General features: G+C 36.0%; 2 protein-coding genes across 5 annotated transcripts in view; both read left to right on the top strand.

Annotated features, from left to right (window-relative positions):
* Positions 1–22,770, top strand: part of Dis3 (exosome complex exonuclease RRP44-like protein Dis3) — a 109,324-nt gene extending 86,554 nt beyond the window's left edge. For all 4 annotated transcript variants that reach the window (XM_089093235.1, XM_089093236.1, XM_089093238.1 and 1 more), the window contains exon 8: positions 22,539–22,770. In XM_089093235.1, the coding sequence (XP_088949361.1) occupies positions 22,539–22,731 (193 nt within the window). In that variant the 3' untranslated portion in view covers positions 22,732–22,770. The remainder of the gene's footprint in view (positions 1–22,538) is intronic.
* Positions 17,597–19,054, top strand: LOC148949193 (uncharacterized). The gene has a single exon (XM_089093529.1). The coding sequence runs from the start codon at positions 17,597–17,599 to the stop codon at positions 18,878–18,880; it is 1,284 nt and encodes a 427-aa protein (XP_088949655.1). The 3' UTR covers positions 18,881–19,054.
* Positions 22,771–26,481: the final 3,711 nt, after the last annotated feature.

Here is a 26,481-nt window from a genome sequence, read left to right as displayed (position 1 = left end):
TACGAAGTGCCCGGGCATGGAGAAAAAGACAAAAAAAAAACAACATATTGTGCCCACATCGTTCTTTACTTAGGCAGCGCTGGCGCGCTGCCTATGAAAAAGACCGTGCCTCTTTTGAAGTTAAACAAGCATCCCTTCCATAAAACCTTAAATACCCTCAGGGTATAAGTTACAACCCTTGCCTCTAATCTTTTGGGTGTTTTTCAACCCAAAAAGCCTTGTTATATGATATTTAGACTCTTTTGAATAGAATGGCTATCTCAAAATTTCTATTAGATGTATTTCGGGACAATACGATATGTTCGTGGGGGGGGGGGTAGCTGCCCTCCGATCCCTTTGATTTTAAAAAGAGCAAGAGCACTACAGCGTCTGATTACCTATCCAATGCGAACCCGCCGAAGTTTATATGACCATGCTTTCTACAAATACCTTGTATGCCCTCAGGACATAACTTACAACCCTTGCCCTGAGGGCTGGGGGGGATTTGTTATACTCAAAGACAATATGTCCAGTCCTTTCAAATACGTTGAACAAAATAGCTATCTCAAAATTTTGATTAGACTATTTTGGGAAATGATGGGAATAGGGGGGCATTTGCCCTCTGATCGCTTTCGACTAATTAAGGCACTAGCCCTCTGAATTCCCAATTGAATGAGCCCTTTTTGAAGTTTCTATGACAACACTTTCTATAAAAACCTTATATGCCCCCAGGGCAGAACCTTAGCTCTGGGGGCTGTGGGGGGTTTGTCATCCTCAAAGACACAATTTCTGGACCTTTCAACTACGTTGAACAAAATGGTTATCTCAAATTTTTTATTGAATGTGTTTAGGAAGATGGTAAGCGTAAGAGTGGGCTAGTTGCCCTCCAATCACTTTGACTTAAAAAGAGCACTAGCCCTTTCAATTTCCGACTGAATGAGCCCTTTTTGAAGTTCCTATGACAACGCCTTCTATAAAAACCTTATATGCCCCCAGGGCATAACTTAAAACCCTTGCCACATTTTGAGGAGGACACTCCCCCACAACCCTCAGGGCAAGGGTTTTAAGTTATGCCCTGGGGGCATATAAGGTTTTATAGATGGTGTTGTCACAGAAACTTCAAAAGCCCGCCTATGGTCTTAAGAAAGGTTGACCAAGAATTTAGAATTGACATAGGACTATAAATTTGCTTGAAATAACAGGCAAACAATTGTTTAAAGCCATCTTTATCTTTGAAATAGTACATATTTATTGCCTAAGCTAAGCCCCAATTTCTGAACAAAATTTGAATTTTTCAAAAATTTTAAAAATGTTTGGGTCACTTGCCCGAGACTCTGGGCAGGTAGAAGCCCCCAAATATTGTCCCAAATTCCTCTAGACTGTTGGACTGAGATCCCAATTCTTGAGCTAGTGTATTTAAACCATTCAGACTGGTGGACTTAGACACCCAATTCTTAGCTAGTGGATTTCAACCATTCAGGCTGGTGGACTGAGACCCCACCTCTCAGCTAGTGAATTTCAACCATTCAGGCTGGTGGAGTAAGACCTCATTCGAATGGAAACTACAAGGGCTAGTGCCCCTTTTAATAGTCGACAGTGATTGGAAGGCACTTCCCCTTCCACGCCCATCATTCCCCCAAACACACTCAATCAAAATTTTGAGATAGCCATTTTGTTCAGCGCAGGCTAACGCCCATCATTCCCCCAAACACATCCAATTAACATTTTGAGATAGCCATTTTGTTCAGCGTAGTTGATTTCCACATAGAAAATATATTTTTTGAGGAGGACACTCCACCACAACCCTCAGGGCAAGGGTTTTAAGTTATGCCCTGGGGGCATATAAGGTTTTATAGATGGTGTTGTCACAGAAACTTCAAAAGCCCGCCTATGGTCTTAAGAAAGGTTGACCAAGAATTTAGAATTGACATAGGACAATAAACTTGCTTGAAATAAAAGGCAAACAATTGTTTAAAGCCATCTTTATCTTTCAAATAGTACATATTTATTGCCTAAGCTAAGCCCCAATTTCTGAACAAAATTTGAATTTTTCACAAATTTTAAAAATGTTTGGGTCACTTGCCCGAGACTCTGGGCAGGTAGAAGCCCCCAAATATTGTCCCAAATTCCTCTAGACTGTTGGACTGAGATCCCAATTCTTGAGCTAGTGTATTTAAACCATTCAGACTGGTGGATTTAGACACCCAATTCTTAGCTAGTGGATTTCAACCATTCAGGCTGGTGGACTGAGACCCCACCTCTCAGCTAGTGAATTTCAACCATTCAGGCTGGTGGAGTAAGACCTCATTCGAATGGAAACTACAAGGGCTAGTGCCCCTTTTAATAGTCGACAGTGATTGGAAGGCACTTCCCCTTCCACGCCCATCATTCCCCCAAACACACTCAATCAAAATTTTGAGATAGCCATTTTGTTCAGCGCAGGCTAACGCCCATCATTCCCCCAAATACATCCAATCAAAATTTTGAGATAGCCATTTTGTTCAGCGTAGTTGATTTCCAGATAGAAAATATATTTTTTGAGGAGGACACTCCCCCACAACCCTCAGGGCAAGGGTTTAAAGTTTTGCCCTGGGAGCATATAACGTTTTTATAGAAGGTTTTCTCATAGAAACTTCAAAACAGGCTCATTTGATTGAAAATTCAAAGGGCTAGTGCCCTTTTTAATAGTCGAAAGTGTTTGAAGGACACCTAGCCCACCCCCCCCCCCCCACACCCCGTTATTCCCCCAAACCAATAAAAATTTTGAGATAGCCATTTTGTTCAGCTTAGGCTAGTTGATTTCCAGATAGAAAATATATTTTTTGAGGAGGACACTCCCCCGTAACCCTCAGGGGAAAGGTTTTAAGTTACGCCCTGGGGGCATATAAGGTTTTTATAGAAGGCATTGTCGTAGATACTTCAAAACAGGCTCATTCAATTGGGAATTGAGAGGGCTAGTGCCTTTATTAGTCGAAAGCGATGAGAGGACAAATGCCCCCCACGCCCATCATTTCCTCAAATAGTTCTGAGATAGCTATTTTGTTCAGCTTAGTTGATTTCCAGCTAGAAAATATGTTTTTGAGGAGGACACTCCCCCACAACCCTCAGGGTAAGGGTTTTAAGTTATGATCTGGGGGCATATAAGGTTTTTATAGAAGGCGTTGTCGTAGAAACTTCTAAATAGGCTCATTCGATTGGAAATTCAATGGGCTATTGCCCTTTTTAATAGTCGAAAGTGATTGGAGGGCACCTCCCATCCCACGCCCATCATTCCCCCAAACACACTCAGTCAAAATTTGGAGATAACCATTTTGTTCAGCGTAGGCTAGTTGATTTCCAGATAGAAAATTATTCTTGAGGAGGACATTCTCCCACAAACCTCAAGGCAAGGGTTTTAAATTATGCCCTGGGGCATATAAGGTTTTTATAGGAGGCGTTTTCGTACAAACTTCAAAACAGGCTCATTCGATTGGAAATTCAAAGGGCTAGTGCCCTTTTTAATAGTCGAAAGTTATTGGTGGGTAACTAGCCCCCCCCAAACGCCCATCATTCCCCCAAACACATCCAATCAAAATTTTGAGATAGCCATTTTGTTCAGCGTAGTTCATTTCCACATAGAAAATATGTTTTTGAGGAGGACACTCCCCCACAACCCTCAGGGTAAGGGTTTTAAGTTATGATCTGGGGGCATACAAGGTTTTTATAGAAGGCGTTGTCGTAGAAACTTCTAAACAGGCTCATTCGATTGGAAATTCAATGGGCTATTGCCCTCTTGAATAGTCGAAAGTGACTGGAGGGCACCTCCCATCCCACGCCCATCATTCCCCCAAACACGCTCAGTCAAAATTTGGAGATAACCATTTTGTTCAGCGTAGGCTAGTTGATTTCCAGATAGAAAATTATTCTTGAGGAGGACATTCTCCCACAAACCTCAAGGCAAGGGTTTTAAATTATGCCCTGGGGCATATAAGGTTTTTATAGGAGGCGTTTTCGTACAAACTTCAAAATAGGCTCATTCGATTGGAAATTCAAAGGGCTAGTGCCCTTTTTAATAGTCGAAAGTAATTGGCGGGCAACTAGCCCCCCCCCCCCCAAACGCCCATCATTCCCCCAAACACATCCAATCAAAATTTTGAGATAGCCATTTTGTTCAGCGTAGTTGATTTCCACATAGAAAATATGTTTTTGAGGAGGACACTCCCGTACAATCCTCAGGGCAAGGGTTTTAACTTATGCCCTGGGGGCATATAAGTTTTTTTTATAGAAGACGTTGTCATAGAAACTGCAAAACAGGCTCATTCGATTGGAAATTAAAAGGGCTAATGCCCTTTTTAATAGTCGAAAGTGATTGCAGGGCAACTAGCCCCCCCCCCCACGCCCATCGTTCCCCCAAACACATCCAATCAAAATTTTGAGATAGCCATTTTGTTCCATGTAGTTTATTTCCAGATAAAAAATATGTTTTTGAGGAGGACACAGCCCCCAGGGCAAGGGTTTTAAGTTATGCCCTGGGGCATATAAGGTTTTTATAGAAGGTGATGTCGTAGAAACTTCAAAATGGCTCATTTGATTGGAAATTCATAGGGCTAGTGCACTTTTTAATAGTCGAAAGTGATGGACGGCAACTAGCCCCCCACGCCCATCTTTCCCCCACACACATCCAATAAAAATTTTGACATAGCCGTTTTGTTCAGCGTAGTTGATTTCCAGATAGAAAATATGTTTTTGAGGAGGATACTCCTCCACAGCCCTCAGGGCAAGGGGTTTAAGTTATGCCCTGGGGGCATATAAGGTTTTTATAGAAGGCGTTGTCACAGAAACTTCACAAAACGGCTCATTCGATTTGAAATTCAATGAGCTAGTGCCCTTTTTAATAGTCAAAAGTGATTAGTAATATTTTTTGTTGTTGTTGTTGTTTAGACCAGGGCACTTCGTATCGAAGGAGTTGTCGTGGGAACTTCGAAAGGGGCTCATTCGACTGAAAACAGAAAGGGCTGATGCCCTTTTTAATAGTCAAAAGTGATTGGAGGGCAACTAATTCCCCTTCCACACCCACCCTCCCATTTGCCCATTATGTTTAAAAACTAAATGTTGCCTGAAGAATAAATCAAAATTAACTGTGATAATGCTAATTCCCAATAAGGCATCTCAGCAGTATCCCAAGAACTACTGAGTGTATTGTGTTCAAACTTTCGGGGCTACTTCTGCTCTTAAAATGTAACCCAGTCAAAATAGTATAAGTGTATCCAAGCTATCAAAGTAAGTAAACAGATTTTTTTTGCTAATGATATCAAGTTTTCCATTTCATGTTATCATGAGGAGGTATGAAACTAAATTAAACAGTACTATTTGTGTCCAGATTTTTAAAAAGGTGTATGTTGTTAAAAATTGCTGAAAAATTTTCTCCAGCATACAAATAGCAGGCCAAACTATAAAGTCTTAAAAAACGAAAATATTTAATGTTTTTTTTTTTTTTTTTATCAAATAATATACCAATCGTGAAACTACCATAAATCAGCATCAATAATTAAATGAAACCCAAAACGAACAGAAATTATAATAAATAACCAAGTCAAACTCAAAACAAAAAGAAATTAACATAAGTTGGGCGCAAAACCCCTATGCCTTCCCAAGGCCAGAGCAAAATTTGCACTTTACTGAAAAATACAAATGAATGTGCATTGTCAGTTTAATATAGATAAACTGATATTTAGTAATCAAAATGTGAGTATTATTTGATTTATTTAAGTTATAAAAGTAAAAACATTAAATTTTTCTCAGTAAAGTGCAAATTTTTGCACTGGGGTTGTGCGCCCAACTTATGTTAATTTCTGCTCGTTTTGAGTTTGACTCGGTTATTTATTGTAATTTCTGTTCGTTTTGGGTTTAATTTATTTATCGATGCTGATTTGTGGTAGTTTCACGCTTCGTAGATTATTTGATTTTACTTTTGCTCATTTTTTGATTTATGGAGTTCTGTACTTTTCTTTGAAATACTTATTTTGTGGGAAAAGTTTTATTAATTAATTTCTACAAAAATCTTATATGTCTCCAGGGCAAAGCTTGCAACCCTTGCCCTGCGGGTTGAGGGGGGGGTCATCCTCAAAGACTTAATTTCCAGAACTTTAAACTACGTTGAACAAAATTGCTGTCTCAATATTTTGATTTGATGTATTTGGGGAAATGGTGGGCGTGAAAGGAGGGTTAGGTGCCCTTCAATCACTTTCGACTATTAAAAAGGGCTTTAGCCCTTTCAATTTCCAACCGAGTGAACCCTTTTTGAAGTTTCAAGACAACGCTTTCTATAAAAAAAAACCTTATATGCCCCCAGGGCATAACTTACCATCCTTATCCTGAGGTCTTTGGGGGGGGGGTTGTCATCCTCAAAGACCTAATTTCCAGAACTTTCATCTTCATTGAAAAAAAATGGCTATCTCAAAATTTTCATTGGATGTGTTTTGGGAAATGGTGGGAGCAAGAGGGGGGTTGATTGCTCTCCAGTCACTTTCTACTATTAAAAAGGGCACAAGCTCTTTCCATTTCCAATCCAATGAGCTCTTTTTGAAGTTTCTACGACAATCCTTCCTATAAAAACCTTACATGGTCTCAGGGTATAACTTACAACCCTTACCCTGGGGGATCTGGGGGGTTTGTCCTCTTCAAAGACATAATTTTCAGAACTTTCATCTATGTTGAACAAAATGGCTCTCTCAAAATTTTGGTTGGATGTGCTTGGGGAAAAGGTGGACGTGAGATGGAGGTTAGTTGCCCTCCAATCACTTTCGACTATTAAAAAAGGCACTAACCCTTTCAATTTCTAATCGAATGAGCCCTTTCTGAAGTTTCTACGACAACACCTTCTATGAAAACCTTATATGCCCCCAAGGCATAACTTACAACCCTTGCCCTGAGGGTTTTGGGGGGTGGGGGTTGTCACCCTCAAAGACCTAATATCCACAACTTTAAACTACGTTGAACAAAATGGCTATCTCAAAATTTTGATTGGATGTGTTTGGGGAAATGGGGGGGCGTGAGAGGGGGTATTTTGCCCTCCAATCACTTTCTACTATTAAAAAGTGTACTTGCCCTTTCAGTTTCCAATCGAATGAGCCCTTTTTGAAGTTTCTACGACAAACCTTTTTATAGAAACCTTATATGCTTCCAGGGCATAACTTACAACCCTTACCCTGAGGGATGTGTGGGGGGGGGGGGGGGGGTTGTCATCCTCAAAGACGGCATTTCCAAAACTTTCAACTACGTTGAACAAAATGGCTATCTCAAAATTTTGATTGGTTTTCTTTGAGGAAATGGTTGGCCTGAGATTAGGGTTAGTTGCTCTGCAATTACTTTCGACTATTAAAAAGGGCACTAGCCCTTTCAAGTTACAAAAGGCTTCAAAAAAGCCTTTTTTGAAGTTTGTACGACGACCCTGTCTATAAAAGTTTTAAATGTCCCCAGGGCATGATTAAAACCCTTACCCTGAGGGCTGTAGGGGGTTCGTCATCCTTAAAGACATAATTTGCAGAACTTTTAAATACGTTGAACAAAATGGCTATCTCAAAATTTTGATTGGATGTGTTTAGGGAAAGGGTGGTTGTGAGAGGGGCGTTAGTTGCCTTCCAATCTCTCCCGACTCTTAAAAAGGGCACTAGCCCTCTGAATTTCCAATCAATTGAGCCCTTTCTGAAGCTTCTACGACAACGCTTTCCGTAAAAACCGTCCCCCAGTACTGTAAAAACCGTCCCATATGCCCCTAGGTCATAAATTATAACCCTTGCCCTGAGGGCTGTGGGGGAGGGGGGTGCAAAGACATAATTGTTTGGGGAAATAGTGGGCGTGTAGAAGGTGTTAGTTGCCTTGCAATCACTTTCGGCTATTAAAAAGGGCACAAGCCTTTCTAATTTCCAATCGAATTAGCCCTTTTCGAAGTTTCTACGACGACTCCTTCTATACAAAATGCCCTGGTCTAAAGCCAAAAAAAATAATAATACATTGTGCCAACATCGTTCTTTACTTAGGCAGCGCTATTGCGCTGGCTATTTTATTGTTGCCTTTAACACATGTCGAAAATCGAACTTGTCTGCATGCAGTTATACAACTACATCTACATGCTGTAGATATAGATATGCATCAACATTTGCTAATACAGTGTTGTACAAAAATGCAGTTTTTCGTAAAAAATTTTGGATCCATCAATTTTCTTTCAAATGAGCCATTAATTGGCTTCTTTCTCATTTCAACTGCTGAGAAATATTGAAAATAAACAAGCAGCAAATATTTTCTTTTTCCCCGCAGATAGCTGGGCATTAGAACATCGTAGAGAGCTGTATAATGGCTCATTTTAAATGAAATTGCTATGGTGCCTTCTGTAAATAAAAGCAAAATAGTTTTTAAAATAGAATCAATTTTTTACGATAAACTGCATTTTTCTATTGCCCTGTAGTAGCAAATGGTGTTAACTTCATATAGCATTCGAAAATCAAAATAATATTTTTAACATTAAAAAAACATTTAGATATAGTTATATAAGATGCAGTTATTCCTATAGGGCCTTAACAAAAATTTGATTTGGGAATTAAAACTAGAGTAATTCCGGAAAATATTAAATAATCTCTCAGTTCAAAGTTATGTGTGTCTCTTGGAACCAAACTTTATTTGACTTAATTAAGCATTAAGAAATAAGGGATTTAGTTAGAAATTTTAGGTTCTGGGTGGATGTTGAACGAACCAAAAGACACTATATGAATACTACAATTGCTCCTACTACTGAGTATTGGCATTAAGATGAAACTTTCTGGGAATTTTCAGGTGGGTGAACTAAATAAATTAGACTATATGCAAACATGATGTTTGCAAGAGGGTGTATCGAAAATATGTCAGAAAATGGTTAGAGCATTATGTTGAAACTTTCAGGAGAACCACGATTGTAGCTATTGAGGTGCTAGGGGGATGTTGAACTAACCAAAAGGCACTACATCAATACTACTACTACTCATGCTTGTCTGATACTACTACAATTGTTGGTACTACCGAGTCTAATGGTATTTAGATGAAATTTTCTGGGAATGCTTGGGGGGGGGCTTAATCAATACCTTTTATGTGTAGTGACTTTGGTTAGTTCAATATCCCTCCTTCAACTTTTGGTTACTATGGGCTGTGGTTCACCTTATACATCGTTCTTTACTATAACTCTGTAACATATTTGACAAAAAATACTTCGCCCAAGAAAATTAAAAGCAGGAAATATCTTATGGCTTTTTCTTATTAGAAATAATAAGAGACAAACTAAGTCCAATATATGCCAAAGTTTGTTCTTTACTAGGTTTCAGCTGTCACTACCACCATATTACCGATGGAACTTACATAATCCCTGTTTATAACTAAATATAACGATCCCTTGTATAATCATTTACCAAAGGCTGTAGTTACTTCTTTAATAAAACATTCAGTATTTCTGCCAATGACGGTCACTGTACATGTTATCAAAATATCCAGTATTTCGCACGGGATTCTGACTAATGGACAATTCTTCTGGGATTGGTATGTTTTGATGGGCGTCTTTGGGCTGAAAAACCTCTTCCTAGCTAATTCATCTATTATTAGCTGCCTCTCCGTAGTAGAGTAATATTTGTAGTCATGAATATATAATAAATCGGAAGTAATAGACTTGAGATTGTCAATGCAGGATTTCAAATCTTGTTGATAGAAGAGCATCGCCAAGTCCTGAAAACCATATTGTGACCAAGATAAGCCCAGGATTGCACAAAGCCTCCATTCATGGAGGTCCCAGGGACTTCTTGCTGTCCGGTTCTAAGCCGGCTTAAGCACTTCGGTGTAGACTTGAGAAGATATGTGATCCCTGTCCTGCAATGGTATCCGGGATCATTGCTTTTCCTGAGGTTAAAACAAATTCAATGACTTAAAGAACATGAAAATTGGAACTTGGAATGTTACGACGTTAAAGAAAAACTATCGTATCGATATTTTGACTGACAAATTCAGACGATTCGAACTGAATTTATTATGAGCTTCAAGAAACTCATATCCCAAGGATAGGAAGTATGAGATTAGGTGGTATAGAATTTGTTTACTTAGGCAGGAAGGATGGGATACATAGACAGGGAGTAGGGCTCATGATGAATAAGGAAGCTGCTAAGTCTTGTTTAGGCTGGGAAGGTATTAATAATAGAATACTAATTGCTCATTTTATGACTAGAAAGTTCAGGGTATCAGTTATAGTAGTATACGCCCCTGTAGAACCGACTGATGGAGATACTTGTGACTCAGATGAATTTTACTTACAGTTACAGGAGCAAATAGACAAGGTCCCAGGTAGAAATATGATGTTATTGATGGGAGATTTTAACGCCCAGGTTGGTAGAAATAAGGATAGATGGTATCCCAGCTTAGGTAAATTTGGTGTAGGAAAAGAAAACAGTAATGGATACAGACTTTTGCAATTTTGTAGGTATAACAATCTAGTTATAACCAATACGGTGTTTGGTCATAAAATGGCTCATAAGCTAACATGGTATTCACGTGATGGTAAGACAGCAAACCTTATTGATTATGCTATAGTAAACCGAAGACTGGCAGGATCAATACAAGATAATAGGGTATATAGGAGTGCTGTTATTGATGTTAAAAGTAAAGATCATAATCTAGTAGTGTCAAGGGTTAATTTAAAGCTGAAATATCGGAAGGGTAATTACCTCCCTGGAAGTTATGATGTTAGTAGACTCCAGGATGAGAATTTGAGTGCAACTTCCCAGGAACAGTTGAATACTAAACTTGAGAGTTTAAAATTTTATAATGTGGAAGATTGTTGGAATAATTTTAGAAAAATAATTTGTGAAGTTGCTGAAGGTGTATTAGGGAAGAGAGCTAGAAATGCAGCTAAGAATATTAGTGAAAAAGCTTTATGTTTAATAGAAAGGAGAAAGGACTTGTACAAGAATTATCTGAGTGATAGATCGCATGAAAACAAAAGAAATGTAAAGGAATTGGAGAAAGCATTGAAATATGAACTAAGGAGGTGTGAAGTGGAGGCCATGGATAAAATTGCCGAAGATTTAGAAGATGCAGCTAGACGGCATAATAGTAAAATATTGTACTGGCACGTTAATAAATTGAGAGGTAGTAGTCAATCCGGACTTGTCCCAGTTAAAGATAGGAAAGGGGTGGCAATTAGCGATAAGGAAAAATCTAAAGCGAGATGGGCCGAACATTTTGAGAATTTGCTTAACCGATATAGAGTTGCAGGAAAAAATATTGAGGAAAATGAAAAAGTTTGTGATACCTTGGATGAGAAGGAAGATTTATTGTGTGAGGAGGAATTAGCAACAATACTAAAGGGAATAAAGAATAATAAGGCTCCAGGTGCTGATAGGGTAGTAAATGAGTTTCTTAAATATGGTGGCTCTGAGGTTAGAAATAAGTTATTGAAGATTATGAATATGATTTTTGAAAAAGGGGAAGTACCTAACGATTTTAGGAAAACCTTAATTAAGCCACTTTATAAGAAAGGTGATAAAAGTGAGTGTGGTAATTATCTTGGCATTAGTCTGGTCTCTGTAGGTAGCAAATTGCTTAGTAATATGATACTTTTTAGACTGAGAGATGCCGTAGACAAAGTTTTAAGAGAAGAGCAGTGCGGTTTTAGAAAAGGTAGAGGATGTGTTGACCAAATTTTCACTCTTAGGTTAATAATTGAGAAGTGCCTAAGTTTTCAAACACCTTTGGTCCTCAGTTTTATAGATTATGAGCAAGCGTTCGATTCTGTTGATAGAGGAGCTTTAGTAAAGGTTTTATCCTTGTATGGTATACCAGACAAATACATTAAAGTGATTAGTGCTATGTACGAGAATAAAACTGCTGAGGTTAAGGCACGAACTGAGGTTAGCAGCTGGTTTTGTATTAAATCAGGGGTTAAGCAGGACTGTGTTCTATCCCCCTTTATATGGATTATTTTGATGGACTTTGTTTTAAGGAGCAGAGGAAAGGCAATGGGAGACTACGGACTCAAATGGGGAGGAAAAAGTCTCCTGGACTTGGATTATGCTGATGATTTAAGCATCCTAGATGATAGTGTGAGCAAAATGAATGAGGTTTTGCGAGTTCAGGGTGCTAGTATTGGTTTGAAAATTAATGTTAGGAAGACTAAGTCACTAAGGCTAAGAATAAGTGAAGAAGAAAACGTGACGTTGAGTAATGAAAAGATTGATCAGGTGGGCAGCTTCACTTCCCTTGGTAGTATTATTAGTAAAGATGGTGGAAGCAGTGAAGATGTTAAAAATAGAATAGCCAAGGCTCAGGGTGTTTTTTCACACTTAAAAAAAGTCTGGAAGAATAGGAAGATAATTCTGCAAACCAAGATTAGAATATTAGAAGCTACAGTGATGACTGTGGTCAAATATGGCTCTGAAGCATGGACGCTCCGAAAAGTGGATGAAGATTTGATAAATGTTTTCCAGAGAAATTGCTTAAGGATTGTTCTGGGTACCCGGCTGACTGACCGTATTTCAAACAATAGGCTATACGAAAAATGTGGCTCAATACCGCTTTCTAGGTCTATAATGAAAGAAAGGTTGAGGTGGTTAGGGCACGTTGTGCGGATGAAGGATGAAAGATTGCCGAAGATTGTTCTTTTCGGCCAACCATCTAGGGCTAAACGGAAAGCAGGTTGTCCCCGTCTGGGGTGGGAGGACGTCATAAAGAAAGATTTAAAAGAAATGGGAACTTCATGGGAGGGTGTAAAAACGGAGGCTTTGAATAGATTGGGATGGAGGAGGAGCGTGCGTAGCTGTGTTGGCCTCAGGTGGCTTGGTGCTGCGATGAGTTGTTAGTAGTAGTAGTAGTAGTATATTTTGTGAATGTTATTATCTTTGTCTAATAAAAGGATTTATCTATATCTATTTGAAATTTTATTTATCGGTCTTAGATATATGTCTTAGTATGGGACGTTATCGTCTAACTAGGTTGCTGTTGTCGCTGTAATCCTGACATTATAGTAAAGATCAAAATATAGGTTTTATTTTTTACGTCACATATGGTTACAACCTACGGTTATGACGTCATTTTGGATATGAAAAAGTAGTAATTTGTAAAAATATCGATTTTTTTAATTTACAAAAGCAGGTAAATCTGGCAATTTATTTTCAAATAAACCATTAGAGAGGTCTCTCGATGATGTGCCATTACCTAGATAACTTAGAATAAGGAAAAATGGAAAACAAAGATGTCAGTGCGAAGCATCGTCGATGCGCACACTTTCCTGGTTTTTCAAGTCTGTGGACTTTCCTTATGGTTTAAGCCAAGGAACTATAAGTTTTTTTTATTGGGGTTTCGGACAAGGCGGTTCTAATAGGGTATTTTGTGTTTCACTATGACACTATTTCTTAGAAGCTATGGGCTATTATATTTCTTTGTATAGCACGTTCTCGTCTCGTACTATGTTGCTAGCTATTGCTGCAACCCTGATTATGCTGATATATAATTTAAGCTATCTTTACTCATGAAACTTACATAAACCCCAGTTATAATGAACTGTCCCAATCCTTTATGTAATTGCCATTTCTGAAACATATAAGTTACGTAATAGAAATCCATATTTGTCACATTATTCTTCAACTCACTTACTATAGGCTAGAGTTTGTTCTTAATTATAGTTTCAGTGTCAAGCTATCTGTGGAAAAGAAAAAAAATGTCCTTGATGCAGAATATCGTGGTTGCAGCCACTTTTCTTGATCTTCAACCAATATATTTTTCTTGTTATTCAAGCCAAGGGATGGTAAGTTTCCTGTACAGGGTTTCGGCAAGGTGGTTCTAATAGTTCGTATTTTTTCCTGATTCTGCTTTTAGGGAATTATGGGCTATTTTGTTTTTTCTATGGGGCATGATCTTCTCTTACTAGGTTGCAATCGTCCGCTGCATCCGATTCTTTTGATGTATCTATTGCTATTAAAATTCAATTTTTTAGAGTTTCGGTTACTATTGAGACGAGTCGCTCTTACTATATAATTCGTTACCACGAACTGTTTCATCATCTTGTCGAAAGATAAGTCGTATAAATATTGCATTCATTTCATTACTTCATGTATGGTTACTACTTACGATTATGACGTCATTCATCAAAATGGGCCATAAGAATGCAGTTTTCTGTAGAAAAATATATATTATTTAAAATGAATTTTTTTTTATTACAAATGGCAATAGATCTAGTAATTTCCTTTAAAATGAGTCATTGAACAACTCTCTACAATGCTTCAGTGAATTGCTTCAGTGGTCAGCACTCCTGGCTTTGACTGCTGCGATCTGAGTTCAAATCTCGGTGGAACATTTTATAGCTTTTAGCTTACTTATACTACCATTTAGGTTTTTGCCGTAATTCCTTCTTTTTGAAATTAAAATAGTTGCAATGGCCTAGAGTTCGCTACTATGACCTCAAAGAACCAGGCACCTAAGTAAGTCCAATATATATGTAATGGTTTGATCTCCTAATGATCGTCTTTTAGAGTAATGAAAATTTCTTAAGGAATATAATCAAAATATAATTCTGTTATGCTATCATTTCTTAGGATAAGTATGTGTTTTATCATCATCTTTATAATGATTCCTTTTAGTACTTCACTTACTATGGATTATAGTTCGTTCCTTAATGTAAAAATCAATCCCTGTGTATCTTTTCAACATATTGTAAACAGTAACCTTTTCAATGGGATTATATTCGCTTTATTTACAAAACAAACAGAAAGACAAAAAATGTGATGAGCTTTAGCTGGTATAAGAACATATATATAAGAGGACGTTATACTACTGCTGCTGCAACCCGCAAAATAAATAATACATTGTGCCAACGTTGTTCTTTACTTAGATTTAATTTTAGCTCTCAGTTGAGGATCGCTAAGTTATTATGTAAACTGCTAAAATATAATTGTGTCTGAGCAACTATTTTAATTTTTTTATTAAAACTAGAAAAATTCTTGAAAATTTTTTAATTAGTTTCACTTATTGCGTCACATAAGAAGTAATAAGTGAATGCCATATTTGTACACGTTTATCTGTCGACAAAATAATTTTTTTTATTTTAGTTCTCAGTTCAGGATTGCTAAAGTTATTATGTAAACTACAAAAAATTTTTAAGGTGTCTCAGCAATAATTTTAATTTTTTAATTCGACGTAGAAAAACACTAGAAAATTTTAAAATCTGTATAATTTTCGTTTCGATTCACTGAACTCGCTTCGTCATTTTATTTTAGCTTTTAAGATAAAAATTTAATTTAGCTTTTGAAATATATTTTAGCTTTGATAAAATAAAAGTTCAAAATAGGGATAAAATCCTTTTTAAGACAGTGTATAATAAATTTCACAAAAAATACTGGATATTTCGGTCACATATGCAGTGACCGAAATATCTGGTATTTTTTGTGAAATTTATTATACACTGTCTATTAAAAAGGATTTTATCCCTATTTTGAACTTTTATTTTATCGTCATGGAAAGGCAGTGTGGTCTCTGAAATTATCTATATATTTTAGCTTTGGAATAGTAAGAGACGAACCTTAAAGAATCAGGCAGCTAACTTAGCCCAATATATGCAATGGTTTGTTCTTCCAATGATCGTCTGTTAATATAAATCATATTACTTAGTTTGAGACAAATCTACTTATTGCATAAATATTTTGGAAACTATCCGTCAAAAAACAGATAAACAAATAATTTTTTCACCTTAAACAGATTTTTCTACATTTCGTTTAATTTATGATATGTTTAATCCATTTTGTACGCTCATCGCTATGAATTTTATTGTTCGTAAGAACTGAAAGTCGTAAGAACTGAGCACTGGTTTGTAAAATATGTTGAATTTCTAGAATCTATTATACCTTTTATGAGATGAAATCCAAGCTGTATGTCAACCGCAGTCTTCTTTCGAAGATTTTTCATTCTATTGCTCCTGTACAAATCGGAGATTTGTATAGGAGCAATATAAATCTTCTTATCCAAATTGAAGATTTGTATAGGAAGATATTGTTGATACCAGTTGAATTTAGTTCCTTTTTAAAATGCTCTTTTATTGACCCTTTAATTGTTACGGATTTTTGTAACTTTACTGTGAAATTACAAACAGGAAAAAGCCTATTGCTTTTTCTTGGTTGGAATAGTTAGAGACGATCTGAATAGTAATAGTAAGAGACGAGACAAGTATGGCACTATGCCCCAAAGAAGCAACTTTTTAGAAGATGATTTTATCATCTTAACTTTCAGTTACTATGTGCTGAGATTCATTCTTTACTAGGTTTCAGCTATATGTGATGAAACTTACATAGTCTCCATTTATAATGAAGCACTTCGATCCTTTATGTAACTTTATGCATTAAAAAATTAGTTCTGTTGGTTAGACAGCATAAGTATTTTTGCTGTTTGCATAATACCTTTGGTGAATCTGAACTGGAAACTAAGAAAATGGAATTTTTTCTTTGGAAATACTTATACAACGCTATAGAGGTACGTACTTCATGTGCTAAGCCAAAAAACACTTTGGTTCCTCGAGACAAAGAAAATAACTAATTTTAAAATTTTGAGGTATTTTTCTAGTTTGAATTAAAAAAGTAGTATTATTGGTTAGACACCGTAAATCGTTTTGCAGTTTACATAATGCCTTCAGCGATTCTGAGCTGAAAGCTAAAATAAAGAAAAATTTGATTTTTTTTTCGGAAATATCTGACCACAATATAGAGATACGTACTTTACGGGTTAATTCAGAAAAACTTTGGTTCCAGGATACAATTATAACTTAGAACTGAGATGAAATAATTTTTTTTTTTGTTTAAATTTACAGGAGAAGTATTATCTTGTCGACAGATAAACTTGTATAAATATTGCATTCACTTATTACGTCATATTCAAACTTTTGTTTTTTTTTTAAGGATTTCAAATGGTTGTAATCCCCAGTTAAAATATATACAAATATTTTTGCAATTACGAGTTTTTTGCTCTTTAGGCAATTTAATGTATTTTCATACCGCCGTCTGTTCAAAGATATTTGATTATGGAAACTAATCCGATTTCTTACAACGATATTTACTAAGCTTCAAACTTTTGGTTTTCTTTTTAAGGTTTTCGAATTGTTGTAATCCCTCGTCAAAATCTAGTACCCCGAGAACTTCGGAGTTACTACTGATTTTCAGTTACTATTGGCTTATAGTTTGTTCTTAAAGATAACTTCATTAATCAGATATTTTAATCTATCCAACATGGTCTAATGGTTAGGATAGCTGGCTTTCACCAAGTTAGCCCGAGTTTTATTCCTGGTATGGGAAATTTTTACTTATGATGATTTCTTAAGGGATATAACTAAAATAAATTTGTGTTAAGTATATGTTGTGTCATCATCTACTTAATGATTTCTTATAATAATTCAGTTACTCTTGATTATAGTTCGTTCCTTAATTTAAAAATATGGAAATTACAAAAATATTTATGGTGTCTGAGTAACAATTTTAATTTTTTATTTAAACCAGAGAAATACCTGAAAATTTTAAAATTAGTTTTGTTTTTTGTTAGGTTCTAACTACTCGACGCGTCATATTATGGGTAGAAATTTAAACGTTGAAACGATATGGTCTCAGAAGTACGATTAAGCATACAATATGCAGAATGTTTACTTGGTCAGTCTCTTCTTGAAAAAATATTGAATCCCGTACTTTATGTGAAAATGCAATGTAATGGGAAGGTATACCGTACTGTGGAAGTAAAGAATGGCCTGGACCCCGCCTGGAATGCAACATTTACTTTCCAAGAGGGCGATAAGGCAGTGCTTTGTGCCAAGTTCCAATTGAAAGAGCAAAGAAAGATACTAGGAGTAATAAAACGAGGTAGGTACGTTGGCCATGGAGAAATAAAAATTAAAAAGGGGGCATTAATAACAGATACTTACATAGTTTATATTAGGGATAGCAGACAGAGGCCAGCAAATCTTGTCGCAAAACTTTATATTAAAGTGGAGAAACTTTTTGAAGAAGACATCAAGCCGAAAATGGACGGAAAACCGAAGCCAAGTACCGGAACGGATCCTGCAGCATCATCTCAGCCAGGGTATAAAAGGACAAAAGATGGAAGGTCATCTAATTCGTCTGCAAGTAGTTCAGGCAGAGCTCAGGAAGACGGTCCAGTAACTAAGCCCTCTTCCAGTAGATATTATCCCAGAAGTGAAGGTCAGGAGAGACAAAAAAATAAGGAGAGCATGAGAGATTTTTACTCTATCCTGGAGTTATCTAGAAACGCGTCTCAGGCAGACATTAAAAAATCGTACCGTCGTTTGGCTTTGAAATGGCATCCTGATAAAAATCCAGATAATCAGGAAGAAGCTACAATCCGTTTTAAAGAGATTTCAGAAGCTTATGAAGTTTTTATTGATGATAACAAACGCCGAAATTATGACCAGTATGGTAAAGAGGGTCTGAATGGCAGTGCTGGTGCTGGACCTCGTTCTCAGGCTCGTCAAGATCCATTTGCAGATCTATACGATGATCCCTTTAATGGTTTCTTCACTGGATTTACATTCCGGGACCCTGAAGACGTATTTAGGGAATTTTTCAAAGATGATCCATTTGATGACTTCTTTGGAGGAAGTATGTTTGGAGGTCCTCGCAGGAGTCCTAAAAATCAGGTGGCCCAAACCTCAATTTTCTCTTCAATTTGTTCTGGGTTTACATTTGGTTCTACTACAATTTGCTTAAATGGTGGAGGCAGACAAATCTCTATATCAACTAGGAAAATGGGAAACAAAAAAATTGTCACTCAAAAGATTATTGAAAATGGTGTTGAAACCATCACCGTTGCTAAAAACGGCGTTTTGATATCAAAAACTATTAATGGTGTCCCTCAAGCACTTAGATGCTAATGTCAATTATTTAGGTGGGAAAAAACACAGACAAGGGCGAAGTTCACCCTTACGTATAGTTTTTCCATTAATTTTCGTGGGACTAAGAATCCTGTTTATATTTACAACGTAATTACGCGCAATTTATATAGAACCATTGAATTGGTCTTGTTTGTAAGAAGTATTTTTATGTACTATAAGAAATATACGTGTTATGCGAAGTGAACAGCATTTTAGTGTTTTCATCACTGTGAATAACTTCGACGAATCTATAATACCTTTTATGAGATGAAATCCAAGCTGTATGTCGAGATCTTGAATAAGGGCTATTTTCAGATGTACATAGAACATGGGGCAAAATATGAAAGGGGAAGAGGGGGGAGTCTAAGGGTATAGACTTCCCAAAGACGCTGCTTGGGGTTGTTGAGCCATGTTTAGAAAAGATTTACTATAAAAAAAACAATCAAAAATTACGTTTTATTTAATTATTTTGTTTACTACGGTATAGAGTTCGATCTAATACACAACATTTCTCAACTTAAAGTCGAAAACAGCTATTACTAATTACTACATGAGATCCTCTTGACTGAAACCATTTATGACTGATTTTTCATGTACTCGGTTTATAATTAACTTTGCTGATCTTTTATATAATTTTGGACAAGGCGATTCTAATAGTAAACTTTGTGTTTTGATCTGACTTTATTTTTTAGGGGTTCTGGGTTATTTTATCTCTTAGTGTAGGACGGGATCTTCTTTTACTGGGTTCTAGCTACCTCTGCAGCCTTGATTAAAAACAGGAAAAGGCCCACTTTTTCTTTGTAAGAGACGAACCTCAGAGAACCAGGAAGCTAAATAACGTAGGTTGCTAGTCATGTATATTGCTTCGGTTACTATGGGCTGTAGTTCATCCTTTATCCGAAGTTTATAACAAAATATGTAATCTGTTTCGATCTTACATTATTTTAAGGAGTTATAGGTTAATGAATTTATTAGTATGGGACGTGATCGTCTCTTACTAGGCTGCTAACTAACGCTGAAACCCGGATCACTACGTCCAATATCGGCATTAGTTTGTTCTAATGATCGTCTCTTAAAAATATCTTTGTAAAATTACTGATTTTATTTCAAAGTAGGGCTACTACTACTAATAAATATTTCGGTTATTAAAAGCTTAGGTTCGTTCCTTATTATAAATTGCTATGGGCTGGAGTCATAATGCTCTTTTATACTTTCGTTTCTTTTGTTCACATGAGACCATTTCTTGTCAATATTTAAAATTATTCCTATAAAATCACGTATCGAGTAATTATAACCTAGTAAAAAACAAAACTAATTCTAAAATTTCAAGGAAGTTTTCTAGTTCTAGTCAAAAAATTAAATTGTTACTCAGACACCATAAATATTTTTGCATTTTACATAATAACTTTAGCCATTTGGGACTGAAAACTAAAATAAAATAAAATTATCTTGTCAAAAAATAAACCTAGAGGCTGATAGATCCTTTATCATTACCTGATTTTTCCAAATTACAGAAATCTACCAAAGTGTGCTGGGTTATAGGTCCAGTGCGCATCCAAATTGTTTAGCTGCTTTTTATAATCTAATACTTCAGTTACTATGGGCTAAATTATGGTTTTTAATTATAACTTGTCGAAAGATAATCGTGTTTAAGTATGGCATGTACTTATTATGTCATATATTGTTACAACCTACGATTATAACGTCATTCATCAATCAAGAAATCAGTTTTCAAACAAGAAAATTCAGTTTTTTTTGTAATAAGTGCTACTATTTTAAAAACTATTTTTCTCTAATTACAAAATGCACTAGATGTAGCAATATCCTTTAAAATGACTTATAGAAAAATGTAGTTTTTCTTTAAAAAATTATTTTGTTTTTGAAATTATGTTTGTTAATTATGAAAGATTTTTAAATACATCAACTCACTTCCAAATGAGCCATTAAACAGCTCTCTAGGATTTTCCAGTGCCCAGCTAGCTGAGGAGTAAACAAAAACGAAAAAAGTATATCGTCGATGCAAAATATCGTAGTTTTCTTGTTTTTCAAGCTGACATGTTTTCTTTGTTGTTCAAGTCAAGAGACTGTAAGGTAGGAGTTTCGGACAAGGCGGTTCTAATAGTATACTTTTTCTTTGATTTGACATTATTTTTAGGAGTTAGGGACTGTTTTATTTCTTAGTATGGGACGTGATCGTCTCTTGCTAGCTCCCGCTGCAACCACGGCCACATCCCGGGGGGGGGGTTACCTGGTTTGAACCCCCCCCCACCCTCGAAATTTTTGACCGAGTCGAAAATTAGTAAACTCTTAGTAAAAATTAGTAAAATTAGTCAAAAACTGAGTCGAAAATTAGTAACCCCCCCCCCCGAACAAAAATCCTGGATCCGCTCTTGGCTGCAACCCGGATTCTCGTTATTCAAGCCGAGGGATAGTAAGTTTCCTAAATAGGGGTATTGAACAAGGTGGTTTTTACACTGTACTTCTTTTTTTTAGTTTAATCATGGATAAGAACCAGTGCATAAATAAACTTTAGGCACATAATAAGCTAGTGTTTCGCACACAGGGCTTGGAACCCCATGGATATTAATAATGTTTGAAGCAACAGCCAATAGAGGGGTAATCCCGAAAGGTTGTGACTGATACCACTACTCCGTAGGAAAGCATACTGGAGACTATTGTTTAAATAAAGGAATTAATAACAACATTTTATGCGGTAATGGTAACATCCATGAAAGATCGCAACACATCCGGCAACTTATCAACTGAAACAGAATATGCAACTAGGCGAATAACAACATTAATCACTTGTACTTCACTGTAAATATAGCTTATTTGCAAACCTCTGAAGGTTTGTTCCTCCACTACACCATATTTGTCCCCAAACCACATTCTATGATCAGTGTCCCAATTTGGTCTCTGCATATAATCTTACTTATTTACTTCGAATCTATGTAAATATTTAATTTTTTGTTTATATATGGCGTGACTTACCCTCAGTTATCCTGCATTTTTCAGCAGTAGCAGGTGTAGATTATCCGACAACTAACCGAGACCATTTCAAGCAGTAATGCTACCACCTCTGACGTCTTTTATGTCTTATGAATCGCCAAAGATAAATAATCAGGCTTATAGGATAAGCAGTCTTGGAATGATCAAACCGTTTAGACGAAGGGATTAATATCAAAATGTTTACTTAACTGAATTAAATGAATGTTTTCATCGGTTGTCACCTTGGGCGAGTTAAAAAAGAAGTTTCATAAGTTGATGAGAGGAGGCCTTTACAAAATCTCGTGTTTCGAAGTACGTCGAGTTCCACAAGTGCGTTTTTTAGATGTTCGTGTGCTTGATTTTCACGTATACTTTTATACGTAAGTGTTAGCGCACAAGATACTGCATAGCATTTTGTAAGACCGTCTCAAAGTTTGGTTGTACTTAAGTATATTTATTATTTTATTATAATTGTTTGTTATATTTACTATGTGTATAATTTTTCTCGATCATTTATTATAAATAATTGTTTCGTTTTTTTAATTGCTTTAAAAAAAACTTCTTCTGTCCACCAAATCCTTTTTTGCGGGCCTGATTTTTTTTTTTTTTTTTTTTTTTTTTTTTTTTTTTGTTCTCTATATATTTGTAAAGATTTTTTCCTTTATTATAGGCCATTGGATAAAATCTTGGTAAGGATTAGCCTTGAAAAATCGTCCATACAGCATGAACAACTAGTGTTGAGATTAGTTGAACCAAAAATAGAAGGATTCAGCATACCAAGTAGGGAAGAAGACGAACCCATGGAAAAAGGAAAGAGAAGAAGTGATGATGCTGAAAAAGAGAAAAATAAAAGGAAAAAATAGAAGTTGTTTTAATGAATCGAAATAAATATTCGTTCCATATTTTTCTCTTTTTTTTACTTTTTGTCCGTATGATTAGATATACCTTTCAGAAATTTACTTTTTAAGTTTCTTGAGATTTTACGTCGAAAATACTAGATTGAGTCTTATTCTCATAAGAAAAAAAAGGGAAAATTAATACCCTAGACTCTTAAAAAGATTTTGGCGATGGTAAAGTAAATTAAAAAGCACAAGTTTTTTGTAGATGATTGCGAATAGTGATATAAAAGCTAGAAACGAGCAGAAGTTCTACTATATGTGAGGTTGTACTATATGTCGAGGAAAAACTTAAAGCTTTTCCTTCTGCTTGTTAAATGCAGCTTCAAGATCTTTTAGAACTGGATGTTTACATACATCTTCCAAGCTTAACCTACCGTCGATGACTCCTTCATACAAAGCTTGCAATGGATCTATTATCATAAATTCTCTAACCTTTAATAGGCAAATCTGGAGTGCCCAAGCTGTGATCATGTTTCCTTGCGAAGCGCGAGTTACTGCTTTCCTTTCTATATATGAGGTACTGTTTTTTCAGCATAAACGATTTCAAGAATTTATTTCAGGCCTGACCCTTGCAAGATGTGTCCTGTGCAACCGAGAAAGCTCATGAGAGGATTGACTCCTCCTAGTTTCATGACAATCTTTTTCAGTATGGTTCCAAGTTTTCACTTTCTATTATTTTCATAGACTTTCACCAATAGGACCTCGTCAAACATTAGGGTAGGCACGATTCCGTATTTCTCCTCTTGTTCGGTTACAAACAGCAAGGTAAAATACAAGCAGGACTCATTACTCGAAGAAAGATCGATCATGTGTAGAAAGAAGATGCCTGCTTTTGCAGCTGGTCCTCAAAATGTTGCTTGCATGAATACATTCCAAGCAGGCCGTGGAGCTTTTAGGTACCCACAACAAATCAAGTTCACGATAAGGATTACAATTTTAGATTCGCAGGATATTCTCATATTATATAGCTGAAAGACTTGTGTCGTTTCCTTTGTAATTCAATTGTAGAATTGCAGAGCATCGGTTAGTATCAGTTCCTGTTATTTCTAGCCTGGGAAAATCCAATTTTTTTTTTTGTTGAGGCTAGAGCTATTGCTGCAATGATAGCTAAACCATGGAAAGTACCCTTGTCATAAAAGTTAAAATATTATGATCCGAATTGTCAGCCACATAATGGACAAACTTGTTTCTACGGAAGTGGGTTACTGCTTGTTGGTGGCATGCAGTACACTTTTTGAACTCTTGCACTTCAGCGGATGATGAACAGAACGCTTTTTCATTTTGACTGCCAATAACAAAATGTGACTTCAGGTTTTGGTCTAGCTGCACAGCAAAGCCGAATTGCGAAGGTAAAAGCAGAGCGCGGGGACGTGCTGATTGGAAAACAGTATGTCCGATAGATGAAATCTTCGTGGAAATGTTTTTTCCAGTAAAAAGCATCTGAAGAAACAATTCTAAGCTTTCTGGTATATACTCGTGCAGCTCTTCTTCACATATCTTTGTGGATTGTGTAGGTCTCTTTCTGCGAGGACAGCTTCTTGATACCACCCTTAATTAATTTAGCAGCTGCAAGAATTGCTCTCAGTTTTTCTTCCTCGTCGATTCCTTTTTTCTCAATGTCGGAGCATTCATGAAGGATGCGAGAAGTCATCTTACTAGAAGTAACTACGTCAGATTTTCTGTCAATATTGGCAATAACAAACTCATCCTTCAACTGTTCTTGCAGCTTCTTCGTACACTTTGTTCTATGGGACTCAAGCGCATCTCCTGGCAAAAAAGGTTCATTTTTTCACCTTGGTCACTGATAGCTAGTTGATCTACGTCATTTCCTGAAAGTATTCCAACACCTTTAAAAATGTCTCTTGTTTTTCTGCATCGCTGGAACTACCAGGTTTCATCTGTTTATTAACATTTAGTCAGTTATCCAGGGACCGTTATCTTTCAATGGGTGGCTCACATTAGCCGCAGTTGGTTTGAGGGTGAATTCTAGGGTAGTCAGGGGCACAGATAACGAAAATCGGGGTGCACAAGTTTTCACGCGTGTAGAACATGGTCATTTTACCCTATAAAGTCAAATTTGGTCTAAAACGACGTTATACCGCTCTTGATTTTTTTACACGGTAAAATAAACTGAAAACTTTATAAACTTGACATATTCTGAATCCTAAGAACGAGTACTTTCATGATTTGATTCAGAAACGAGCGATCTATCGTTTGGTGAGATAAAAATTATAGGTTGTGTTGAAAATATTTCATGTAAAATGCCACTATTTAGAAAATTGTCTGTTTCTTTGGGGGGGAGGGTTTTTACCGCTTCTTATGGTAAAAACCGAAAATATATAAAATATAATTTTTTTCCATGACAGATGAGTATGTCAAGAAAAAACGAACAGAAATTAATTGTAAAAACCTTTCCATAATTTGTTTTTCAAAGAAAAGTAAAGAGCTCCATTAAACCAAAAATGAGCAGAAATGAAGTTAAACAATCTTCAAAGTGTAAAACTACAACAAATCACCATCAATAAATAAATGAAAACCAAAAAGAACAGAAATTACAATAAATAACCGATTCGAACTCAAAACGAACAAAAATTAACATGAGTAGGACTGACAACCCCGTGTCTTCTCAAGACCAGAAGACAATTTGCCCTTTGCTGAAAAAAAAAATATGTAACCATTGACTTTCAGTTTAATATGCATATGCTGGCGTTTATTCCTTAAAGTTGTAGTATTTTTTATTTATTAAAGTCAAAAACACAAAACAATAAAAATGTATTTTTTTTTTCAGTAAAGTGTAAATCGTGTTATGGTCTTGAGAAGTCGTGAGGGATATCGGTCCTATTCATGTTAATTTCTTCTTGTTTTGAGTTTGACTCCGTTGCTTACTTTAGTTTCTTTTTATTTTGGGTTTCATTTATTTATTCATGATTAATTGTGGTAATTTTACGGCTTGAAGATTATTTGACTTTATTTCTGCTCATTTTTGGTTTAATGTTGCTCTTTACTTTAAAACTTGTTTTGTCGAAAAAATATTTTAAATTAAATTCCGTTCGCTTTTTTTATTGACATATCCTTTTCAATGAAAAAGAAAACAGTGTATTATATCTTTTTGTTTTTTTTTCTATACGAATCCATAGTTCGGCACCCGGTTTGAACCTCCCCCCCCCCCCCGAAATTTTTGACCGAGTCGAAAATTAGTAAACTCTTAGTAAAAATTAGTCAAAAACTGATAACGAAAATCGGGGTGCACAAGCTTTCACGCGTGTAGAACATTGTCATTTTACCCTATAAAGTCAAATTTGGTCTAAAACGACGACCGCTCTTGATTTTTTTTTTTTTTTACACGGTAAAATAAACTGAAAACTTTATAAACTTAATATATTCTAAATCCTAAGAACGAGTACTTTCATGATTTGATTCAGAAAAGAGCGATATATCGTCTGGTGAGATAACAATTATATGTTGTGTTAAAAATATTTTATGTAAATCGCCACTATTTAGTAAATTGTCCTTTTTGTTTGGGGGGGGGGGTAGATTTTCTTGTTCAAACGCTCATTGAAACACTTCTTATGGTAAAAACCGAAAAGATATAAAATACAATTTTTTTTCCATGACAGATGAGTATGTCAAGAAAAAACGAACAGAAATTAATTTTAAAAACTTTCCATAATTTGTTTTTCAAAGAAAAGTAAAGAGCTCCACTAAGCAAAAAAT

This window comes from Artemia sp. Qi Xiang Cuo, chromosome 8, assembly GCF_049724085.1.
Source record: "Artemia sp. Qi Xiang Cuo chromosome 8, ASM4972408v1, whole genome shotgun sequence".
NCBI lineage: Eukaryota > Metazoa > Arthropoda > Branchiopoda > Anostraca > Artemiidae > Artemia > Artemia sp. Qi Xiang Cuo.
This window is presented reverse-complemented; position numbering and strand designations above follow the sequence as displayed.

What these genes read in the sequence shown, in the direction of transcription:
- LOC148949193 (XM_089093529.1), top strand. Translation starts at nt 17,597, where the DNA reads ATGGTCTCAGAAGTACGATTAAGCATACAATATGCAGAATGTTTACTT.